Source organism: Malania oleifera, chromosome 11 (assembly GCF_029873635.1).
Source record: "Malania oleifera isolate guangnan ecotype guangnan chromosome 11, ASM2987363v1, whole genome shotgun sequence".
Classification (NCBI taxonomy): Eukaryota; Viridiplantae; Streptophyta; class Magnoliopsida; order Santalales; family Ximeniaceae; genus Malania; species Malania oleifera.
In genome coordinates this window covers 86,678,361-86,697,179 of record NC_080427.1, presented here as the reverse complement: position 1 = coordinate 86,697,179, position 18,819 = coordinate 86,678,361, and the positions used below count along the sequence as shown (strand labels likewise).

The window sequence follows — 18,819 nt, the reverse complement described above, 5'->3', positions numbered from 1 at the left end:
TGCAAATTGTTGTTTGAGGCTTGCCTTTTCTCAAGTAGTGTTTGGTACGCACGATGAGCTGACTGCCTTCTCTCAAGTAGTGTTCAGCACACACCATATCACTCATCATCAGCCATTAGGTATACCCAACTGCAAGCCATTCCAAACAGCAGGGGTACTATATAATTATTTTTAAACATATTTTAAATTTAAAATATTAATATTTTTTAATTAATAGTTTTATTAATAATTATTATTGATAATTAAAATTTAAATTTTTTTATTAAAATTATATAAGATTATTATTTTAAATTAATAATGATCTTGTCATTAATGTATATTTATAACGTATTGCTATCATACTAAGTTAATATAAACAATATTGTTAATTAAATTTAAAATTTTAATTTATTAAATGTAAATTTAAATTAATGAATACTTCTTGTTCAATTCAGAATTGAATTATAATAATTAATATGTAAATTTATAAATGCTTCTTTTTATTAATTTTAGAATTTAATTATATTTATTAACAATTAATAGATTATAATTTATAATAAAATAATAAATGATGAATTTTTAGTTAAAAATTAATTGATAATTATGTTAACTATTATTTAATTAATAATTATTTTAACTGTTCTTTTTAATTAATATTTAAATATTTTTATTAAGTAAAAATAATATAATACTTTTTAATTAAAAATAATTTTGTTCTTAATTTATATTTACAACATATGATTATTATATTAATTTATATTAAAATAATATTATTAATTAAATTAATTTTTAAATTTTTTAATATTAAAATTCAATTTCAAAAAATTTGTTTTAAAATACTTTTTTTAAAAAAATATTCATTTTAAATGATAAGTAATATATATATACTTTTTAAGTGCTCGGGGGCTTAATCCTAAGACGTCTACGTGTACGTGATTGTCGTACTTTGCCTCGTTCGAAAACTCACAGCTCGCAAGCTCCAGTTTTCTAAATTACTGTCTAGGTCTCTCCGCTCTGACAGATCTAAGCTTCGGCCATGGCTACGATTCAGAGCGTCAAGGCACGGCAGATCTTTGATAGCCGTGGTAATCCGACGGTCGAGGTTTGATTCCGTGCTACTCCTTCTCCTCCTCCTCTCTCCTCTGGCAAGCACAGATCTGTCGATCTTCTCTGTAGTTTCCATATTTTTATTGGAAATGACTTTGTTGTATACTCTGTTTGTATTAGAACCGTTTTTCATTTGTTAAACTCTGTCATTGATCTGGTGGTGAAGGCTATATTTGTTTTTTTTTTTCTTTTGCCCAAGCTGGATTGTCCAGCTGAGTGGAATCAGCGGTTCGATTCTTCTCTCGTTGAGTAGCTGACTTGGTTGAATCATTCTTGTAGTGTGCGAATAATTGTTCTTTATTTTCTTTGATGAATGAGTTTATTTTTCTTCATTAAAAAATAATAAAATGACGTGATTTTAGTTACGAGCTTTGGTTTATGTTGAGTTATGACTCATATTTAAAGAGTTCATCCACTTGAAGTTTGGTATAAATGGGATGTTAGGAACCTATGAGCATTCAGATTAAAGTGACACCAAAGATTTAACGTGGTTCGGTCAATATCGACTTACGTCCATAGTGCACACACCAAATTTTCACTCTCGTCGGAAAAATTATAATTCTCTCTCTCTTTCCCTCTCTTCCTACCTTCTTCCTCTCTGCCCTCTCTGAGCTTCTCACTATTGTGTCATTCCTCAACCCTCTATTCATAGCGCTGGTCTTCCAATCACTATTTAATTACAATTTAAATATAATCAATCAAAAATATGGGAAGTTACAATCATGAGATAAATAGATATAAATTGCACCGTGTGAGATTAATATCACCGCGTTTTCCAACTCAACTCCTCCTGGCTATCTCTTGGCTTCAGCTATAACAATCTCATTATCAAACGTTATCCTGACTGAGGCGAGTTGATCAGACAACTCATTGAAATTATTCAAATGTCTGCTGAAACTTTCACCTGCAGACATGCACATCGTAAATAGTCTTTTCATGAGATGTACCTTATTTGCGGCTGAAGACTGCTCGTACATATTAGAGAGCACATCCATCAGAGATTTGATGGATATTATATGCTTGATATTGAACACCACAGATTTCGACAACGTCATTCTGATGGCTCCGAATGCTTTTCGATCAAGCAACTCCCACTCGTCCTCGTTCATGGATGCTGGCTTACCCTTCAACGGTAAGTGCAATTCCTTCCCAAACAAATAATTTTCTATCTGCATCTTCCAGAAACCGAAATTGTTGCCATTGAACATTTCGATTTTTGAGTTATTTTCATTCGACATCTCGATTCGCTAATCTAGAGATGGAATTAGCTCAAATGGATAGCGCGGTTGGATCCGAAACGATCGAAAACCCTAGAAATGGTTCAAATCGCTCGGAAAACAGATCCAAAACGACTCCGAAAAGCTCAGTCAAAGTTTGGTTAAACTTGTTAACGTGGCAAGCTGACGTGGCACCTGCTGATGTGACTGTGGGGTCCATCCGCTGACGTGGCAATGTGGGGCCCACTAATGACGTGGAGATGGTGGGCCCCCTATTGACGTGGTAGTGACCTGCTGACGTGGCCCTGCTAGCGTGGCAGCTGACTCAGCGACGCTAACGTGGTCGGTTCTGAGACAGGAGATTGGATCCGGGTCTCGCGGACCGGGTCTTGGGTTGATCCAGTTTGAGTCAGCGTCCGGGTCGGGTCGGGTTCCGTTTAGGTCGGGTCGAGGCTAATAGGGCGAGGACGATGCATGCGGCGCGTGAGGGAGTTGGTCACCGGAGCGTGACCAGCGCATAGTGAGGTGTCTTGCTCCGGCAAGGCACAAGAGGGCGCGTGAGCCTTCGTTTGAACTCCGTTTGAGCTCCGGCTTACACGGTTCTCTTCGTCTCAGCGAGCTGAATGCGATAGTGGCCTCAAAACGTAGTTTTGATTCACTGGACAGAGCTCTGATTTCGGGATCACTTCCGATCTGGCTTTTCTGCTCCAACCGGGCTCTAGTACCACTTGTTAGGAACCTGTGAGCATCTAGATTAAAGTGACACCAAAGATTTAACGTGGTTCGGTCAATAACGACCTACGTTCATGGAGCACACACCAAATATTCATTATCACCGGAAAAATTACAATTCTCTCTCTCTCTCTCTTCCTCCCTTCTTCCTCTCTGCTCTCTTTGAGCTTCTCACTCTATTTGTGTCATTCCTCAGCCCTCTATTTATAGGGCTAATATTCCAATCACAATTTAATTACAATTTAAACATAATGAATCAAAACATGGGAAGTTACAATCATGAGATTAATTTCACCGCGTGAGATTAATTGCAATACGTTTTCCAACTCAGCTCCATGAATGGACCACTTCTCCAACTCAGCTCCAGCTCTTGGCTGTCTTCTGGCTCCAGCTCTAACAATTATTATTATAGCTGGAGCCAAGAGATAGCCAGGAGGAGCTAAGTTGGAAAACGCGGTGAAATTAATCTCATGCGGTGCAATTTATATCTATTTACCTCATGATTGTAACTTCCCATATTTTTGATTGATTATGTTTAAATTGTAATTAAATAGTGATTGGAAGATCCACCCTATAAATAGAGGGTTGAGGAATGACACAATAGTGAGAAGCTTAGAGAGAGTAGAGAGGAAGAAGGGAGGGAGAGAGAGAGAGAATTGTAATTTTTCCGGCGATAGTGAATATTTGGTGTGTGCTCCGTGGACGTAGGTCGATATTGACCGAACCACATTAAATCTTTGGTGTCACTTTAATCTGGATGCTCACAGGTTCCTAACAAGTGGTATCAGAGCCCGGTTGGAGTAGGAAAGCCAAATTGGAAGTGGTCCCGAAATTAGAGCTCTGTCCAGTGGATCGAAACCAAGTTTTGAGGCCACTATCGCATTCAGCTCGCCGAGACGAAGAGAACAATGCAAGCCGGAGCTCGAACGGAGTTCAGAAGAAGGCTCACTCGCCTTGCCGGAGTAAGACGCCTCGCCACACGCCAATAACCAGCTCCCTCACGCGTCATCCTCGCCCGGTCAGCTTCGACCTAACCCAGACGGAACCCGACCCGACCCGGACGCTGACTCAGACCAGATCATCCCAAGACCCGGTCTGCGAGACCCGGAACCGACCTGTCATCTCAGAACCGGCCACATCACTGCCGCTAAGTCAGCTGCCACGCTAGCGGCTGAGTGCCACCTCAGCCGGAGGTGCCACGTCAGCAGATCACTGCCATGCTAGCAGGTGGGCCCCACCACTGCCACATCATCAGTGGGCCCCACATTGCCACTTCAGCAAATGGACCCCACTGTCACGTCAGCTGCCATGTCAACAGGTGCCACTTCAGCAAGTTTGACCAAACTTTGATTGAGCTTTTCGGAGCCGTTTTGGGTCCGTTTTTCGAGCGACTTGAACCATTTTCGTTTCGGATCCAACTGCACTATCCATTTTAGCTAATTCAATCTCTAGATTAGCGAATCAAGATGTCGAATGAAAAGAGCTCAAAAATCAAAATGTTTAATGACAACAATTTTGGTTTCTGGAAGATGTAGATAGAAAATTATTTGTTTGGGAAGGATTTGCACTTACCGTTGAAGGGTAAGCCAGCATCCATGAACGAGGACGAGTGGGAGTTGCTTGATCGAAAAGCACTCGAAGCCGTCAAAATAACGTTGTCGAAATCTATAGCGTTCAATATCAAGCATATAACATCCACCAAATCTCTTATGGATGCGCTCACTAATATGTACGAGCAGCCTTCAGTCGCAAATAAGGTACATCTCATGAAAAGACTATTTACGATGTGCATGTTTGCAGGTGAAAGTTTCAGCAGACATTTGAATAATTTCAATGAGTTGTCTGATCAACTCACCTTAGTGGGGATAACTTTTAATAATGAGATTCGGGCCCTACTGATTCTCAGTCAGTTGCCTGAAAGTTGGAATGATGTCGTTACTGCCATCACTAGCTTCGCAGGAAAATCGAAACTTGTATACAATGAAGTCGTCAGCATGATTTTGACGGAGGAAATCAGAATGCAGTCGAACCATGACTCCACTTCTAGTTCAACCTTGATCATGGAGAGTCGAGGCAGAGGAAATAGGCATAGACAATCAAACAACTGCGACAAATCTAGGCCCAGGCGGTCTAAATCCAGAAATCCCAAAGGTACGCAAGACACAGGTTCCCAGAGCACAAAAGTTATTGAGTGCTGGAACCATGGAAAAACTGGTCATTACAAGAACCAGTGCAGGAGTCAGAAGAAAGAATATGAAACGAGGGCAAAGACAGAAGCAAATATTGCTTCCGAAAATGATGAGATGTTGATATGCTCTTTGGAGAGCAAGCAAGAGTCTTGGGTCTTAGACTCTGGAGCCTCATTTCATGCCACATGCTGCAGAGATTGCCTAGAAGAGTACACACCAAGTAATTTTGATAAGGTGTACCTTAGCAATGATCAACCTTGCGACGTAATCGGCAAGGGAGTTGTGAAGATCAATATAAACAGGTCAGTATGGAAGCTGAAGGATGTCAGACATATTTCAAACTTGAGAAAGAATTTGATCTCGGTTGGTCAGCTGGCAAATGAGGGATACACGACGAAATTCATTGGCGATGAATGAAAAGTTTCAAAGGGTGTATTAACGATTGCGCGAGGTAAGAAAATCAGTACACTTTTTCTAACCTCCAATGTCTCCATGTCTATTTCAGTATAGATTGACATGTGTGAGGATTATATAGTCGAGAAACATAAGAGGGTTAGTTTCTAGATAAACACCCATGCCCCAAAGAAGAAGAGACTAGAACTAGTCCATTCAGAATATGTCTGGACACAACAGCAGAATGTCGAGAATTCTTAGGTGGAGGAACCAGTGGAGCAGATTGTCGCACCACCATCTCCTACTTCAGTTCTAGAGTTTAGGAGATCTACTCGGTCTCATGTACCAAACAGAAGGTATATTGATTACTTATTCCTACAGATGGAGGAGAGCCCGAATGCTATGATAAAGCATGTCAGGTGGCAAATACGAGCAAGTGGGAGCTTGCGATGAAGGATGAGATGAAGTCGCTCACCTCCAACAGAACGTGGAAGTTGCCCAAAGGCCTTCACAACAAGTGAGTGTATAGAATTGAAGAGGAGCATGACAACTCTAGAAGATACAAGCCTCAGTTGGTAGTCAAAGACTTTGAACAGAAGGAAGGGATTGACTACACCGGCATCTTTACACCAGTTGTGAAGCTGACAGCCATCAGATTGGCCCGCAGGAATCGAGCAGATAGGAAGGTGGTGACTACAGAGAAACTGAAGTTGTGTTCGACTACAGAGAAACTGAAGTTGTGTTCAACTTCAGTTGGTCTTCATGCTTGAAGACATATGTTTTGAGCACATCATTTATTCATGATACTGGTTGAGGAGGCGTCTCTATCTCCAAGTGGGAGATTGTTAGAGCTGGAGCCAGAAGACAACCAGGAGCTAGAGTTAAGTTGGAGAAGCGGTCCATTCATGGAGTTGAGTTGGAAAATGTGTTGCAATTAATCTCATGCGGTGAAATTAATCCCATGATTGTAACTTCCCATGTCTTGATTCATTATGTTTAAATTGTGATTGGAATATTAGCCCTATAAATAGAGGGTTGAGGAATGACACGAATAGAGTGAGAAGCTCAAAGAGAGCAGAGAGGAAGAGAGAGAAAGAGAGAGAGAGAGAAAGAGTGAATTGTAATTTTTCCGGCGATAGTGAATATTTGGTGTGTGCTCCATGGACGTAAGTCGTTATTGACCGAACCACGTTAAATCTTTGGTGTCGCTTTAATCTGAATGCTCACAGGTTCCTAACATGGGAGGGCTCAGGGCTCATTTGTCTACTTAGACTAGGCCCAGCATGGTGCATTTGGGGGGGGGGGGGGTGAAGAAGGGCTTTGGTATGGGATAGTATGTTTGAGTCCGGCACAATGTAATTGTATTATTATATAAGAGTATTTTAGGATTTTCATATGAGACTATATATACCTATTGTGCCAGGGTTGAAATCTTAAGTTTTTGTTTGATAGTAAAAAATTGTATAACGACTTATGTTGTAGGGATATTGTCGAATCATGTAAATTTGTTGTTGTTCTTTTTTTTCTTTTTGATTTTTTCTATTTTCTGTATTTGTTATGTGTGTGCGCATAACCTTAGGGTGTGATTTCACTTTAGTTTGTTTGTTTTTTCCATCAAACAGTGCAATATTCAATTATAAAGCTTCTTGTGTGTGGTGGGTGCGCTTCTGTATGTAGGGTTTGGGAAGGAGGGAGTCATGGTTATATAGTCATAGATCACAGTTAGGTAGCCATTGATTCCTTGAAATACAGTATGTGAGTTAGTCTTATTCAAAATTTTGATGCCAAAATTTTGATGCCTTTTGGTTGATATGTGGGATTTTGTAGGTGGATATTACGTTAACAGATGGGAATGTGGCCAGAGCTGCAGTACCAAGTGGTGCATCCACTGGTAAGATCATTGGTTACATAATTTGGCGTTCAGTTTTTCCAACTTTATTGTTTGTCGAATTAAGAAGACAACCAAAAGATGGTTTTATTTAGGGTTCCTTTGGAGAGGAAAGGAAAATATCAAAGAATCTGCCTTCCCTTGTTTGTTAGTTCAGGAAAATGAGAGAAGAAAATATCTAACAAATAAATTAATTTCTTTATTTTACATGCCATTATCCTCTGATTTTACTTAATTTGGTTAATAATTGAATAAATTTTCTTCCTTGATTATATTTGAGATAGAGAATACGATAAATTGATTTTCGTCTTGTTTTCTTTTTCTCTCACAAAATCCTTAATCCAAACAAAGTTTTAGGTTTGATTACTGTTGGAAAACAGATTGTGTTTTCTATTTTTTCAGATTTATAGAAAATGACGAAATATCTTCTTGTTTTCTAGCATTTATATGGGAAACTTAAAAAACAATCCAGAAGATGTTTTCCCATTGTTTAATGCAAATGTTGGTAAACTAGAAAATGAAGCAGCAATTTTTGTAATTATTTTGAAAATTAAAGTGGAAAATGAACAATATTGCCATCAAGTGAACATGCCACAAAATTTTTTGAGTTGTTACTATGTATTTTACCAATAGGAAGAATGGAAGATGAAAATCACTTCGTCGTAGAATTGACATATTAATGGTAATGAAGGGCTTCTTAGGTGTAACTCATCTGTACTTCAAATCAACAAAATCAAGTCTTTCATTGCAAAGATTTGTTCTTGGCATGAAAATGCCATTTATAGAAGTTAATAAATAAGTTTTGACCCTAATCCATCGATTAATCTTCTAACTAACCACAAAACGATGCCAGTTTACATTTTTGTTTTTGTCATTCTGAAATTTCTTGTATTGAATAAAATTAATATTTTTAAAAAATTGGATATCAAACTAAGCCATCTTATAGTCTATCACAAAAGGTATAATAATTTAAGGAACTTTCGAGAATGTAGATGTTGTGAGAATTTGAAATTAAAATTAAAATAATAAATTTTACCCTTTATTTTTGTAATAGTATATATTTGCTATATTTTGTGGAAGAATAGATATAAGTAAATAAATAAAACAAAATTACAAAAAAAATGTAAAAATGCTTTTGTTTGTACTTCTAATTTTTTAGCATAAAAATTCTACAACATGCAAATAAAAAGTCTCAAAATAATTTTGTATTGTGGTTACTTGATGGAGTATGAGTATTTTATTTTTAAATTTCAGTTGTTTTATTTTCCTGCCAGTAAACAAAATTTGAAATGAAAAAGTATAAAAATTTTGTAAAATGATGTTAGTACTATAATGAAATAATGGTTTTCAATAGGAAAAAGCAATTTGACAAGAAGTTGAAAAATGGGGGGGTTCTACTTGCAAAAACTAAAACAATATAGTTTAAAATGTGAAGAAGCAAATTGCAACAAGTAGGAAGGTTATGGTGATAAATGAAAAAAATAGAGCATTGGGGACTAAAATGATCGCACCGTCAAACACTGAGGGTGTCATATGTGCTTTTAGCCAAATTTATCATTGTCAAATTTACTTCCTCCCATCATACTTTGTTTGCAACATGTTTATTGTCCCTGTTGACAAAATTCTTATTGTCCTTGTAAATATCACTTTCATTATTTTGCTTGGAACCTGAGTGTGAGTACTAAAATAGATTTTTAAGTTAATTGAATGCATCTTCCCCCTGCCCCCCCTTTTCAGGAATTTATGAAGCCCTTGAACTTAGAGATGGAGGATCAGACTACCTTGGAAAAGGTGTTCTCAAGGTCAGTTATAGCATTGTGATGTGTTCTCCCACATTCTGAGATCCTTTATTCTGATATCTTCTTTCTGTTTCTATGCATTTATAGGCTGTTGAAAATGTCAACACGGTTATTGGGCCTGCGTTAGTCGGCAAGGTTTGCTGCATATAGTTACTTCCTCTCAATAAGTTTATCTTCTCTGTGGTTCAAGTTTCATAAATTTGGCCATTATCCTAAGTATTTGTTCTGCATTGCATGGCATAGAGTCTGAGTTTAACTTGCCTTAATTTAAATTGATTATCAAAGTTCTTGAGGGTATGGATAATCCTCCATGATTAATAATATAACAATGCCCATCTTACTTTAACCACCCCCCTCCCCACCCCAACCACCACTTTTTAAATATTTATTACTGATTGATAGTAGATTGCAATTTTCATATTGCTTTATACAGGATCCAACTGAACAGGTTAGCATTGACAACTTTATGGTTCAACAACTTGATGGAACTGTAAATGAGTGGGGTTGGTGTAAACAAAAGGTATTGGCAATTTGCACTGGTTTTGGTGTGTATTGGTTATTACAAAGCATGTTCATCATTGTAGCTATGGCTTTTCAGCTTGGTGCGAATGCCATACTAGCAGTGTCTCTTGCAGTTTGCAAAGCTGGGGCGAGCGTTAAGAAAACCCCCCTTTACAAGGTATGTTATGTATCGATAATTTCTTGTTCTGTTCATTTTGTTTTGACAGATTTCTTTTAAGGTTGGCATGTCAGATGCCATGTTGAAACTGTCATTTTATCAGTGTTCTTGAGACTCCAGATAAATGTTTGTGGCATATTGGATGCTGCAGACATGTGCTTAGGATGTCATATTGTAAGGCAGTGTAGCAAAAAGTACTGATGCCATAAATTACTAGATCATGCAGATTCTTCAGTGTCGGACACGTCCTTTGAAACAAGGCATGAACTTGAGGTCCGTTCTGTGACCTGCTGGGAAAATAAATCTGATAATGTAGTGTCTTTTGGATGCAGCACATTGCTAACCTTGCTGGTAACTGCAAGCTGGTATTGCCCGTTCCTGCTTTCAATGTTATCAACGGTGGATCCCATGCTGGAAACAAACTTGCAATGCAGGCATGCCCTTTGCTACAACCAATTTTTATCTCTTGTATTGATGCTTCTTGATTTCAATTTTCTGAAGTATTTGAGCGTGCAGGAGTTTATGATTCTACCTGTTGGAGCTTCCTCTTTCCGAGATGCCATGAAGATGGGCGTGGAAGTATATCACCATTTGAAGGTGATGTATATTACTTTTATTTAGTTTTTTTCTTGGCATGGCGGATCCCTTGCATGGTTCTATACATTCTTTTAGTGCATTGCTCTCTTAAGGGCATAGAAATGGATAATTCTCCATGAAGAGTTTAAAAATTGTTACATTAAATTTGTTCTAAGAAACTTGCGTGATCTTATCAAATGTGTTTTTATGATCTTAGTAATTTCATCTATAAATTTTGCTTTGCTACAATTTTTGACAATCATAAATCGTTTGATTAGTTGAGTGTGATGTGGGGGCTATTTTCTATCATTGAAACCCAGGATTTGGTATGATTTATCTCACTGCAAAGCCTAAAATCACTGAGGGCATGTGACCCACATGGCAAGATTATTTCTACTCTTTATCCCTTGATATAGGAATTTTTAAGGGTTACTATGGAAAGAGACAACCTGCTGATGGCCCTGTATGTAGGTGCATCTGGTGGATCATTCATGCACGCACCTATGTAAAATTTCTGTCACAAAAATCTTGTGAAAGAAAATCTTGACTTCTGCTCCTGTTACTTATGCTGAATGCACTATTTGATTTCAGGCTGTGATTAAGAAGAAATATGGTCAAGATGCAACAAATGTTGGTGATGAAGGTGGTTTTGCTCCAAATATTCAGGTCAAACATGGCTTTCATGATATCTCTTGTTGCCCAATTTTACCTTGCAATTCAGTTTTCTTTATTTTACTGCTGGTTCACTCATGACAACTTTTTTTTTTCTTTTTTTTCTTTTATGAATTCAGGAGAACAAGGAAGGTCTTGAGTTGCTCAAAACGGCAATTGCTAAAGCTGGTTACACTGACAAAGTAATTCTTTTTAATGGCCCATCTTAATTTCTTTCTGGATACAGCATCCGAGAAGACAACCTGATAGTTTCTTCTTTTCTGAAGGTTGTTATTGGAATGGATGTTGCTGCATCTGAATTTTACGGGTCAGACCTAACATATGACCTGAACTTCAAAGAAGAGGTGAGTTTGTTTTGCATGGCAGCTCCTGTTAATTGCTATGTTTGCAGAAGCCAAAAGAAGAAGAAAAAATCAATAACAAATTTCAGACTAGGTCACAATGGACCAGACAAATTGGAACGAAACCCTATGAGGATAAATTCTGATTCCAAGATGTGTCCTGTGCACACATTGATGGCAGATCCTTGAAACAAGCGGTAACAGTACATTTGCTAAGGTCATTGAAAGGATAAAAAGTTATTACTTGTTTCTCACAATCTCAGCCATCCCACAATAAACGTTTATTAGGGAGATCTTGGATTTATTAGGATGGTTCAAGCTTTAGCTATGTGAGGTGCTTTTATATGACACAACTGGGAGGCCTATTGGGCTAGAGCAGATAATATGTCACAAGAGTTGAGCAGATGTCGGTGCATTTGATATTTAAGCCATCCTGGGGGTACTGTGGATCCTACACAAAGGGGTTCTACACATAGGTGTGGGCCACTTTAACGAAGGCATTAGATCAGATGTGAGAGTGCCATGATTTCACATTAGATATGTACTAGGGAGATCATGGATTTATTATATGGTTTAGGCCTCAACTTTGTGAGATGCCTTTTATAGGATATTAAATTGTGAGGCCTTTTAGGCTACAGCAGACAACCTCACTTGAGTTGGGGCCTGGGCCAAGACCGTTAATGCGAATAAAAAGTTCAATGATCAATTATTCAGTTAGAATCAGACCTATTGACAGTATGCTAAACTTGAAGAATTAGGGTTTGAAATTTTGTTTTGCCTTTTGAGTAGAAAATAAAATAAAATAAATTAATGAAAATTATTGTTGTTACAACTTGCAATGATGATGTGAATGAATAAAGAACGTTACTGTATCTCAGTTTTCTGGCCTGGGTTAGATTGACTGAATCTCGGAATGATTAAAAGTAGGACTATATTGCCTGGCTTGCAGGGTTAGGTTGGTTTTCTTGAATTTTCTGAGCATTAGATGAATGGTTTAGAGGTTTCTGTTATATTTATTTAGCTTAGGCTGGTGGTCAATTATTTCTGATGCTTTGATTGTGCAGAACAACGATGGCTCGCAAAAGATTTCAGGAGATGCTCTTAAAGATCTTTACAAGTCATTTGTGACCGAGTACCCTATTGTATCAATTGAAGATCCATTTGACCAAGATGACTGGGAGCATTATGCCAAGCTAACCAGTGAAATTGGAGATAGAGTACAGATTGTGGGAGATGATCTATTGGTCACCAATCCCAAGGTTAGCATGGTTGATTTTATTTTTCTGCTGTCGTTTATTAGAATGATGTTTCTGGATTTGTGTTGGGAAATGCTTGTCAATTGCATATGCTGTATGACTGGTGCCACATGAAATTCTCATTGCAGAGGGTTGAGAAAGCAATCAATGAAAAAACATGCAATGCACTTCTCCTCAAGGTATTGCTGAAATATTTTGTTTGAAGCTTTGTATCCATGTGAGTGAGAAATACAACTGAACGACTGGCATTTTGTGAACAGGTTAATCAAATTGGTTCCGTAACCGAGAGTATTGAAGCTGTAAAGATGTCCAAGCGAGCTGGGTGGGGTGTAATGGCTAGCCACCGCAGGTATGGAAATCAATCCTGATCTGCTGCATACATTAACTCAATTTAAATTTTTGTTATTTTTGATTGAATTCCAAGCCGCCGATATGTTTCATGTCTTTGTTTGCAGTGGGGAGACAGAGGACACTTTTATTGCCGATCTCTCTGTTGGTTTGGCTACGGTAAGCATATATATATATATGTATACTGTGAATCTGTGACTGCTATATCATTAGAAATTATCATTTCAAACTTGGCTCATTCAAATTTTCTTTAAACCAGGGCCAAATTAAGACAGGGGCTCCATGCAGATCTGAGCGTCTTGCAAAGTATAATCAGGTTAGCGGACTGGATTGTGTGCTTTCTGAAACTTGAGATTTTAAAGAAATCTTGCAGCTTGTGTACCGTGGAGTAGGTCATGAAATTTGGTCTCCCCCTTTGTTTCTGGTTGCAGCTTCTGCGGATTGAAGAGGAGCTTGGCTCGGAAGCAGTATATGCAGGATCACAGTTCCGCAGGCCTGTTGAACCCTATTAGATCTGGGAAATTTGAATCAAACAAATTTCATGGTTGAGCGGTTAAATTAATTTGCAGCAAATAAATTTGTACATCCAATGGGTCAAACTCATGTGATCCAAGATGTTAATAATCTTCACAGAAGTTCTTTTCTCCCACTTTTCACAGCTAGGTTGAGCTGTTCTTTTTTATTTTTTTTAGGGTAGAGCATGTTTTTTTACATTGAACTCCAAATTGAGCTGATTTTTTTCAATTGGAGTCTTATTTTTATGGTTGATAATTTAAGGCGGTTTGATATCACTGTCAAAAATTATGAAAATAAAGTTAGAAAAAAAATAAAAATAAAAAATAGAAAATATAAATCAACTTGTTTGGTTATTTGTAAAGTAAAAATAAATTAAAATTTTATTTAAAAATGCTCATTTAGTCTTTACATCGAATAATATTTTAAAAATATGATTAAAATAATAAAATTATAAAATAATCTAAAATTTAAATATATTACAACAAATATAAAATTTGTTATGATTGTTTTACTTAATTGTTATGTTTCAAAAATATACTTTATAATAACAATCTTATTACAAATGACAATTGAAAAATGGTAAAAATATTTTGTAATTGGCTATTGTTATTTTCAAATTTTTTTTTGAAATTTATATATATTTATTTTAATTAAATTAAAAATTTTATGAATATTTTATTTTAATTTTAATTAAGAAGTGTGCATAAAGTGAATGATTTAATTTTTTAAAAATTATTTATAGATATTAAAATTTTTTGCAATAGATTGTTAAAACAATTGAAAATTATTTAATTTTTTCACGAACAATTGAAAATTGATAACAAAAGTAAGAAATCAATTACAAACAAACTTGTCTTTTAATAATTTGTTTCTTCATTGTATAGAAATAAAAATGCAAAATAGAAAATAATAAATTAATAATGACACTGCTGTGGAAATTCAATGCACAGCGAAATAACACGATCTAATGACGCAGCATTTAACAATGAATAATATGAAAATAACATAATCAAGCAGATTATATACAAACAAAAACAAAGACAAAAATTACATGGTTCGGTAATGCCTACATTCATGGGAGCAATCAACAATGGTTTCTTACTATCTTGTGTTAAAGGCACGAACAACATAACAAATAGAACATATACAATGTATATATAAAGGTTTCCCGAAGGCTTTCCCTTTAAACTCCAACCAACTTAACGTCCCAATTCAAATTTGAAAATCTATGTTGGGTTCTCGAACCAAACGATCAACGATTTGCAAACATATCGTTGACAGTTTAATACCGAGAGCAAAACTTCTCTGAATTCTAGACCAAATTGTCAACGGATATAAAACAATCGTCGACGGTTTCCTCAATAAACACCAGCATACTGTTTTTCACTATATTTTCACTTTGTGCATGCCTTCTACTCACAATATGACCCACATATCACAACAATCTCCACTTTGACGAATACACGCCCCTTAGAAGAAAACTAAAAACATAAAACCTGCTGCTCCACCTTGGGACAATAGGTTGGGATGTCTCCCTTCTAGCAACTGGAGACATTCAGTAAGTCCAAGCAATGTCCAAACTTATCCGTGGTAATCGGCTTCGTCAATATATCCCACTGCGTTTAGAAGTGTGAACTTTCTCAAGCAAAAGTTCACCTGAAGAAATCAACTCCCGAATCTTGTGGAATCTTATATCTATATGTTTGGTTCTTGCATGTTGCACTTGATTCTTCGCCAAATAGATGACAATTTGACTGTCACAACGCAACTCAACTCCACCTTGCCACATGCCCAGCTCCTTGACTAAACCAGTAAGCCACAATGCTTCCTTAACAGCTTCGACGACTGTCAGATACTCCGACTAAGTTGTTGATAATGCTACCAAAGATTGTACCATGGACCTCCAACAAATAGGTCATCTTGTAAGGATAAACACATACCCTATTGTAAATCTCATGTCATCAAGATTTCCTGCATAATTTGTATCAACAAATCCGACAACTAATGGATTACTCTATTGCGTGCTGAACATGATGTCATAGTGAGAAGTACTTCGTGAGTATCTTGTTGACCTTATAGGTCATACCCGGTTATGATAATGATAAATACTCTTGGTATTTGATGACTTTCAAGTTTGTGTGCAGGATCATACTAAGTTGGATCATATTGATAGCATGCAACAACTTGAAGAAAAATGAAGACCCCGACACATTTATTATTTGTTATAATATTATTGGGTTTGTAATAATTTCATTTCAAATGGGTCTGTAATAATCTGCATATTATGTATATAGGACTATAAGTTTAAGACCTTAGAATGACCTTAAGGAGTTCGGTCAACCAACGCCAAGTTTTTGGGCTTAGTTAAGAAGCTCAAAAAGACCTTAGAAACGACCATAGGTCCCTTCACTTTGATGCATAATAATCACGACCAAAATCACATAAGAGAAGCAAGTTCGATCGACCGAACCAACCCAGTTTAAATATACTAGTCGACCAAACCGCTGGGGAGGTCAACATGTTGACCATGATACGGTCGACCGAACCATTTTTAATTTCACCAAATTGGCTGACCGAATCCCCACATGGGAAACCCTAACGCTATGGTCGATCGGCTAAACCAGTTCATTTTCATGCTGTTCAACCGAAGTTGGGAATACGGTTAACCGAACAAGTTTGGGTCAACCGAATCGCAGACACTTTGGAATCGCCCTAAGTATAGTCGACCATATATTTAGTTAAAAAATGAGCTGGTCGACTGAACCACCCAAAGTGATCGACCGAACCTTAAGTACGGTCGATTGAACCTCTCGGGTTGGTCCAAATTTTACCACAGTTAAGAGCGGTTAAACATGATTAATTTTCTTAAACATAATTAAAACATTTTTCAAAATTACTAGTGTTTCCTCAATGACTAATATTTCCCCTTGTCTATATATATACATTCATTTGTCCTGATTAAAGGGGGATTAGTAAAAGATCATTAAGCAAAAACTCTCTAAATTTTTCAATCCTATTTTGCTCATACTACTCCCATATACTCTCCTACTTCATATTTCTTGATTATTCAAGCCTAGAGAGAATGTTTAAATTATTTGTGCTCCATTTTAAATAGCCCTTAACTCTCATTTGAAATTTGTATTGATTGATTTTTATCTTGAGAGTGAGGCTAAAGTTTTTCCCACTGATTTGAATAAATAAATCTTGTGTGGGAAAACTCATTGGCTTTAGGGTCTTTGCATTGATATTTCAAGATTCCTTAAGTAATATTTTTATGTGCAAAATATTTTTCACAAGTTTGATTTCAAACAACTCTTGTGCTTGCTACATTGAGAAAATATTTTTTTGAGTTTGTTTGAATATTATTGCTAGCATCTTTGAAACCCTAATCTGACATTGAGATTTAGTATAGTTTCAAAGAATAGCTTTTTGAACACTCTTGTGCATATTTGAGTTTTCCCACTAATTTGAATAAATAAATCTTGTGTGGGAAAACTCATTGGCTTTAGGGTCTTTGCATTGATATTTCAAGATTCCTTAAGCAATATTTTTATGTGCAAAATATTTTTTACAAACTTGATTTCAAACAACTCTAGTGCTTGCTACATTGAGAAAATATTTTTTGAGTTTGTTTGAATATTATTACTAACATCTTTGAAACCCTTATCTGACATTGAAATTTAGTATATCTTGTTTCAAAGAATAGCTTGTTTGAACACTCTTGTGCATATTTGAGATTATACATTATACTGAGTGTTGTTTGCACATATACACCATTAAGCTTATAGTTCATATCTGTTTGAGGTGCATTAATTAGTGCTTGTACTTAGTGGTACATATCAGATTGTGTAAGAAGCATTTGGTTGTATGCAAATTTTTACATCTGTTGTATTCCAGGCATGGGCCTGAAGAGGGAGACTAGCCCTATTGAATAGTCCTAGATGACTTAGACCTTGTTAGGAAAGTTAGGTGCACCATCCTGGTAAAGGTGTGTTTGTAGGTTGAGGTTAACCCTGTGAATTGACCTAGTTGTAATAAGTGTCGCTCCACCCGTTAAATAAGCATTAGTGGAATCCTTGAGCTTGCGAGCTAGAGGCGGGGACGTAGGCACAATTGGCCGAACCCCGATAACATATCATGTGTGCACTGTTTATATTTTCACAATTTATATTCCTGCACGTGTATGTTATAGTGTGAATGATGTGTATGATTTAATTTTCGTATCTTACATTTATCTACACATTTGGGTTTATGTGTATATAGACAGACCCTAGGTTGAGTATTATTGTTGTTAGATTAGTTGAACCTAGGAAGAATTTTTTAAATACCCAATTCACCCCCCTCTTGGAAATACACCAAAGTCAACATATCTAAAAATCCATTTTACGATATCCCAATGCTGTCTACTTGGATTTAAAAGAAACTTACTCACCACACTGACTACATGTACTTGGTTCGGTCTTGTACATACCATAGCATACATTAAATACCCCACAACAGTAGCATAGGGGACCTTTGATATGTCCTAAATATCATCATCCGTCATTGGGCATTGAGCAGTAGACAAGTTAAAGTGATTCACTAATGGGGTACTTATCGATTTTGTATCAGTCATGCTAAACCTTTACAACACCTTCTCCATATAACCGCCCTAAGATAATCACAATCTCCTTGCAATTCTGTCCTAGGCGAATCTCCATCCCAAGTATCTTCTTGGCTATGCCAAGATCTTTCATGTCAAACTCTTTATTTAACAAAGTCCTCAACTGATTTACCTCAGTCATATCCTTTGCAACAATTAGCATGTCATCAACATAATGCAACAAGAAAATGAGAGAACCATCATCAAGATTCTTTACATACATGCAACAATCATACTCACACCTCCTATAGCATATCTGGATCATATAGGAATCAAAACGTTTGTACCATTGCCTCAGAGACTGTTTCAACTCGTAAAGTGACTTCTTCAGTTTACAAACCAAATGCTCCTATTCGGGTTGACTAAACCCTTATGGCTATACCATATAGGTCTGCTCCTCCAAATCACCATGGAGAAATGTTATCTTCACGTCCATTTGTTTTAAATGCATATCATAGTGTATTACTGATCCCAACACTAGCCTG

At 36.7% G+C, this 18,819-nt stretch overlaps 1 protein-coding gene across 1 annotated transcript; it reads left to right on the top strand.

Moving 5' to 3' along the window:
- The first annotated feature begins 872 nt into the window (after nucleotides 1-872).
- LOC131167632 (enolase 1) lies at nucleotides 873-13,920 on the top strand. Its single transcript, XM_058126426.1, has 17 exons — nucleotides 873-1,081; nucleotides 7,445-7,508; nucleotides 9,243-9,307; nucleotides 9,392-9,439; nucleotides 9,738-9,824; nucleotides 9,903-9,983; nucleotides 10,316-10,417; nucleotides 10,500-10,580; nucleotides 11,151-11,225; nucleotides 11,351-11,413; nucleotides 11,498-11,575; nucleotides 12,637-12,831; nucleotides 12,957-13,007; nucleotides 13,089-13,177; nucleotides 13,284-13,335; nucleotides 13,436-13,492; nucleotides 13,608-13,920. The coding sequence occupies exons 1-17, from the start codon at nucleotides 1,016-1,018 to the stop codon at nucleotides 13,686-13,688; spliced, it is 1,335 nt and encodes a 444-aa protein (XP_057982409.1). The 5' UTR covers nucleotides 873-1,015; the 3' UTR covers nucleotides 13,689-13,920.
- The last annotated feature ends 4,899 nt before the right edge of the window (nucleotides 13,921-18,819 follow it).

What these genes read in the sequence shown, in the direction of transcription:
- LOC131167632 (XM_058126426.1), top strand. Translation starts at nt 1,016, where the DNA reads ATGGCTACGATTCAGAGCGTCAAGGCACGGCAGATCTTTGATAGCCGT. An exon ending in ACCTGAACTTCAAAGAAGAG is followed by an intron (nt 11,576 to 12,636) that starts GTGAGTTTGTTT and finishes TTGATTGTGCAG; the next exon opens with AACAACGATGGCTCGCAAAA. An exon ending in GTCTTGCAAAGTATAATCAG is followed by an intron (nt 13,493 to 13,607) that starts GTTAGCGGACTG and finishes TTCTGGTTGCAG; the next exon opens with CTTCTGCGGATTGAAGAGGA.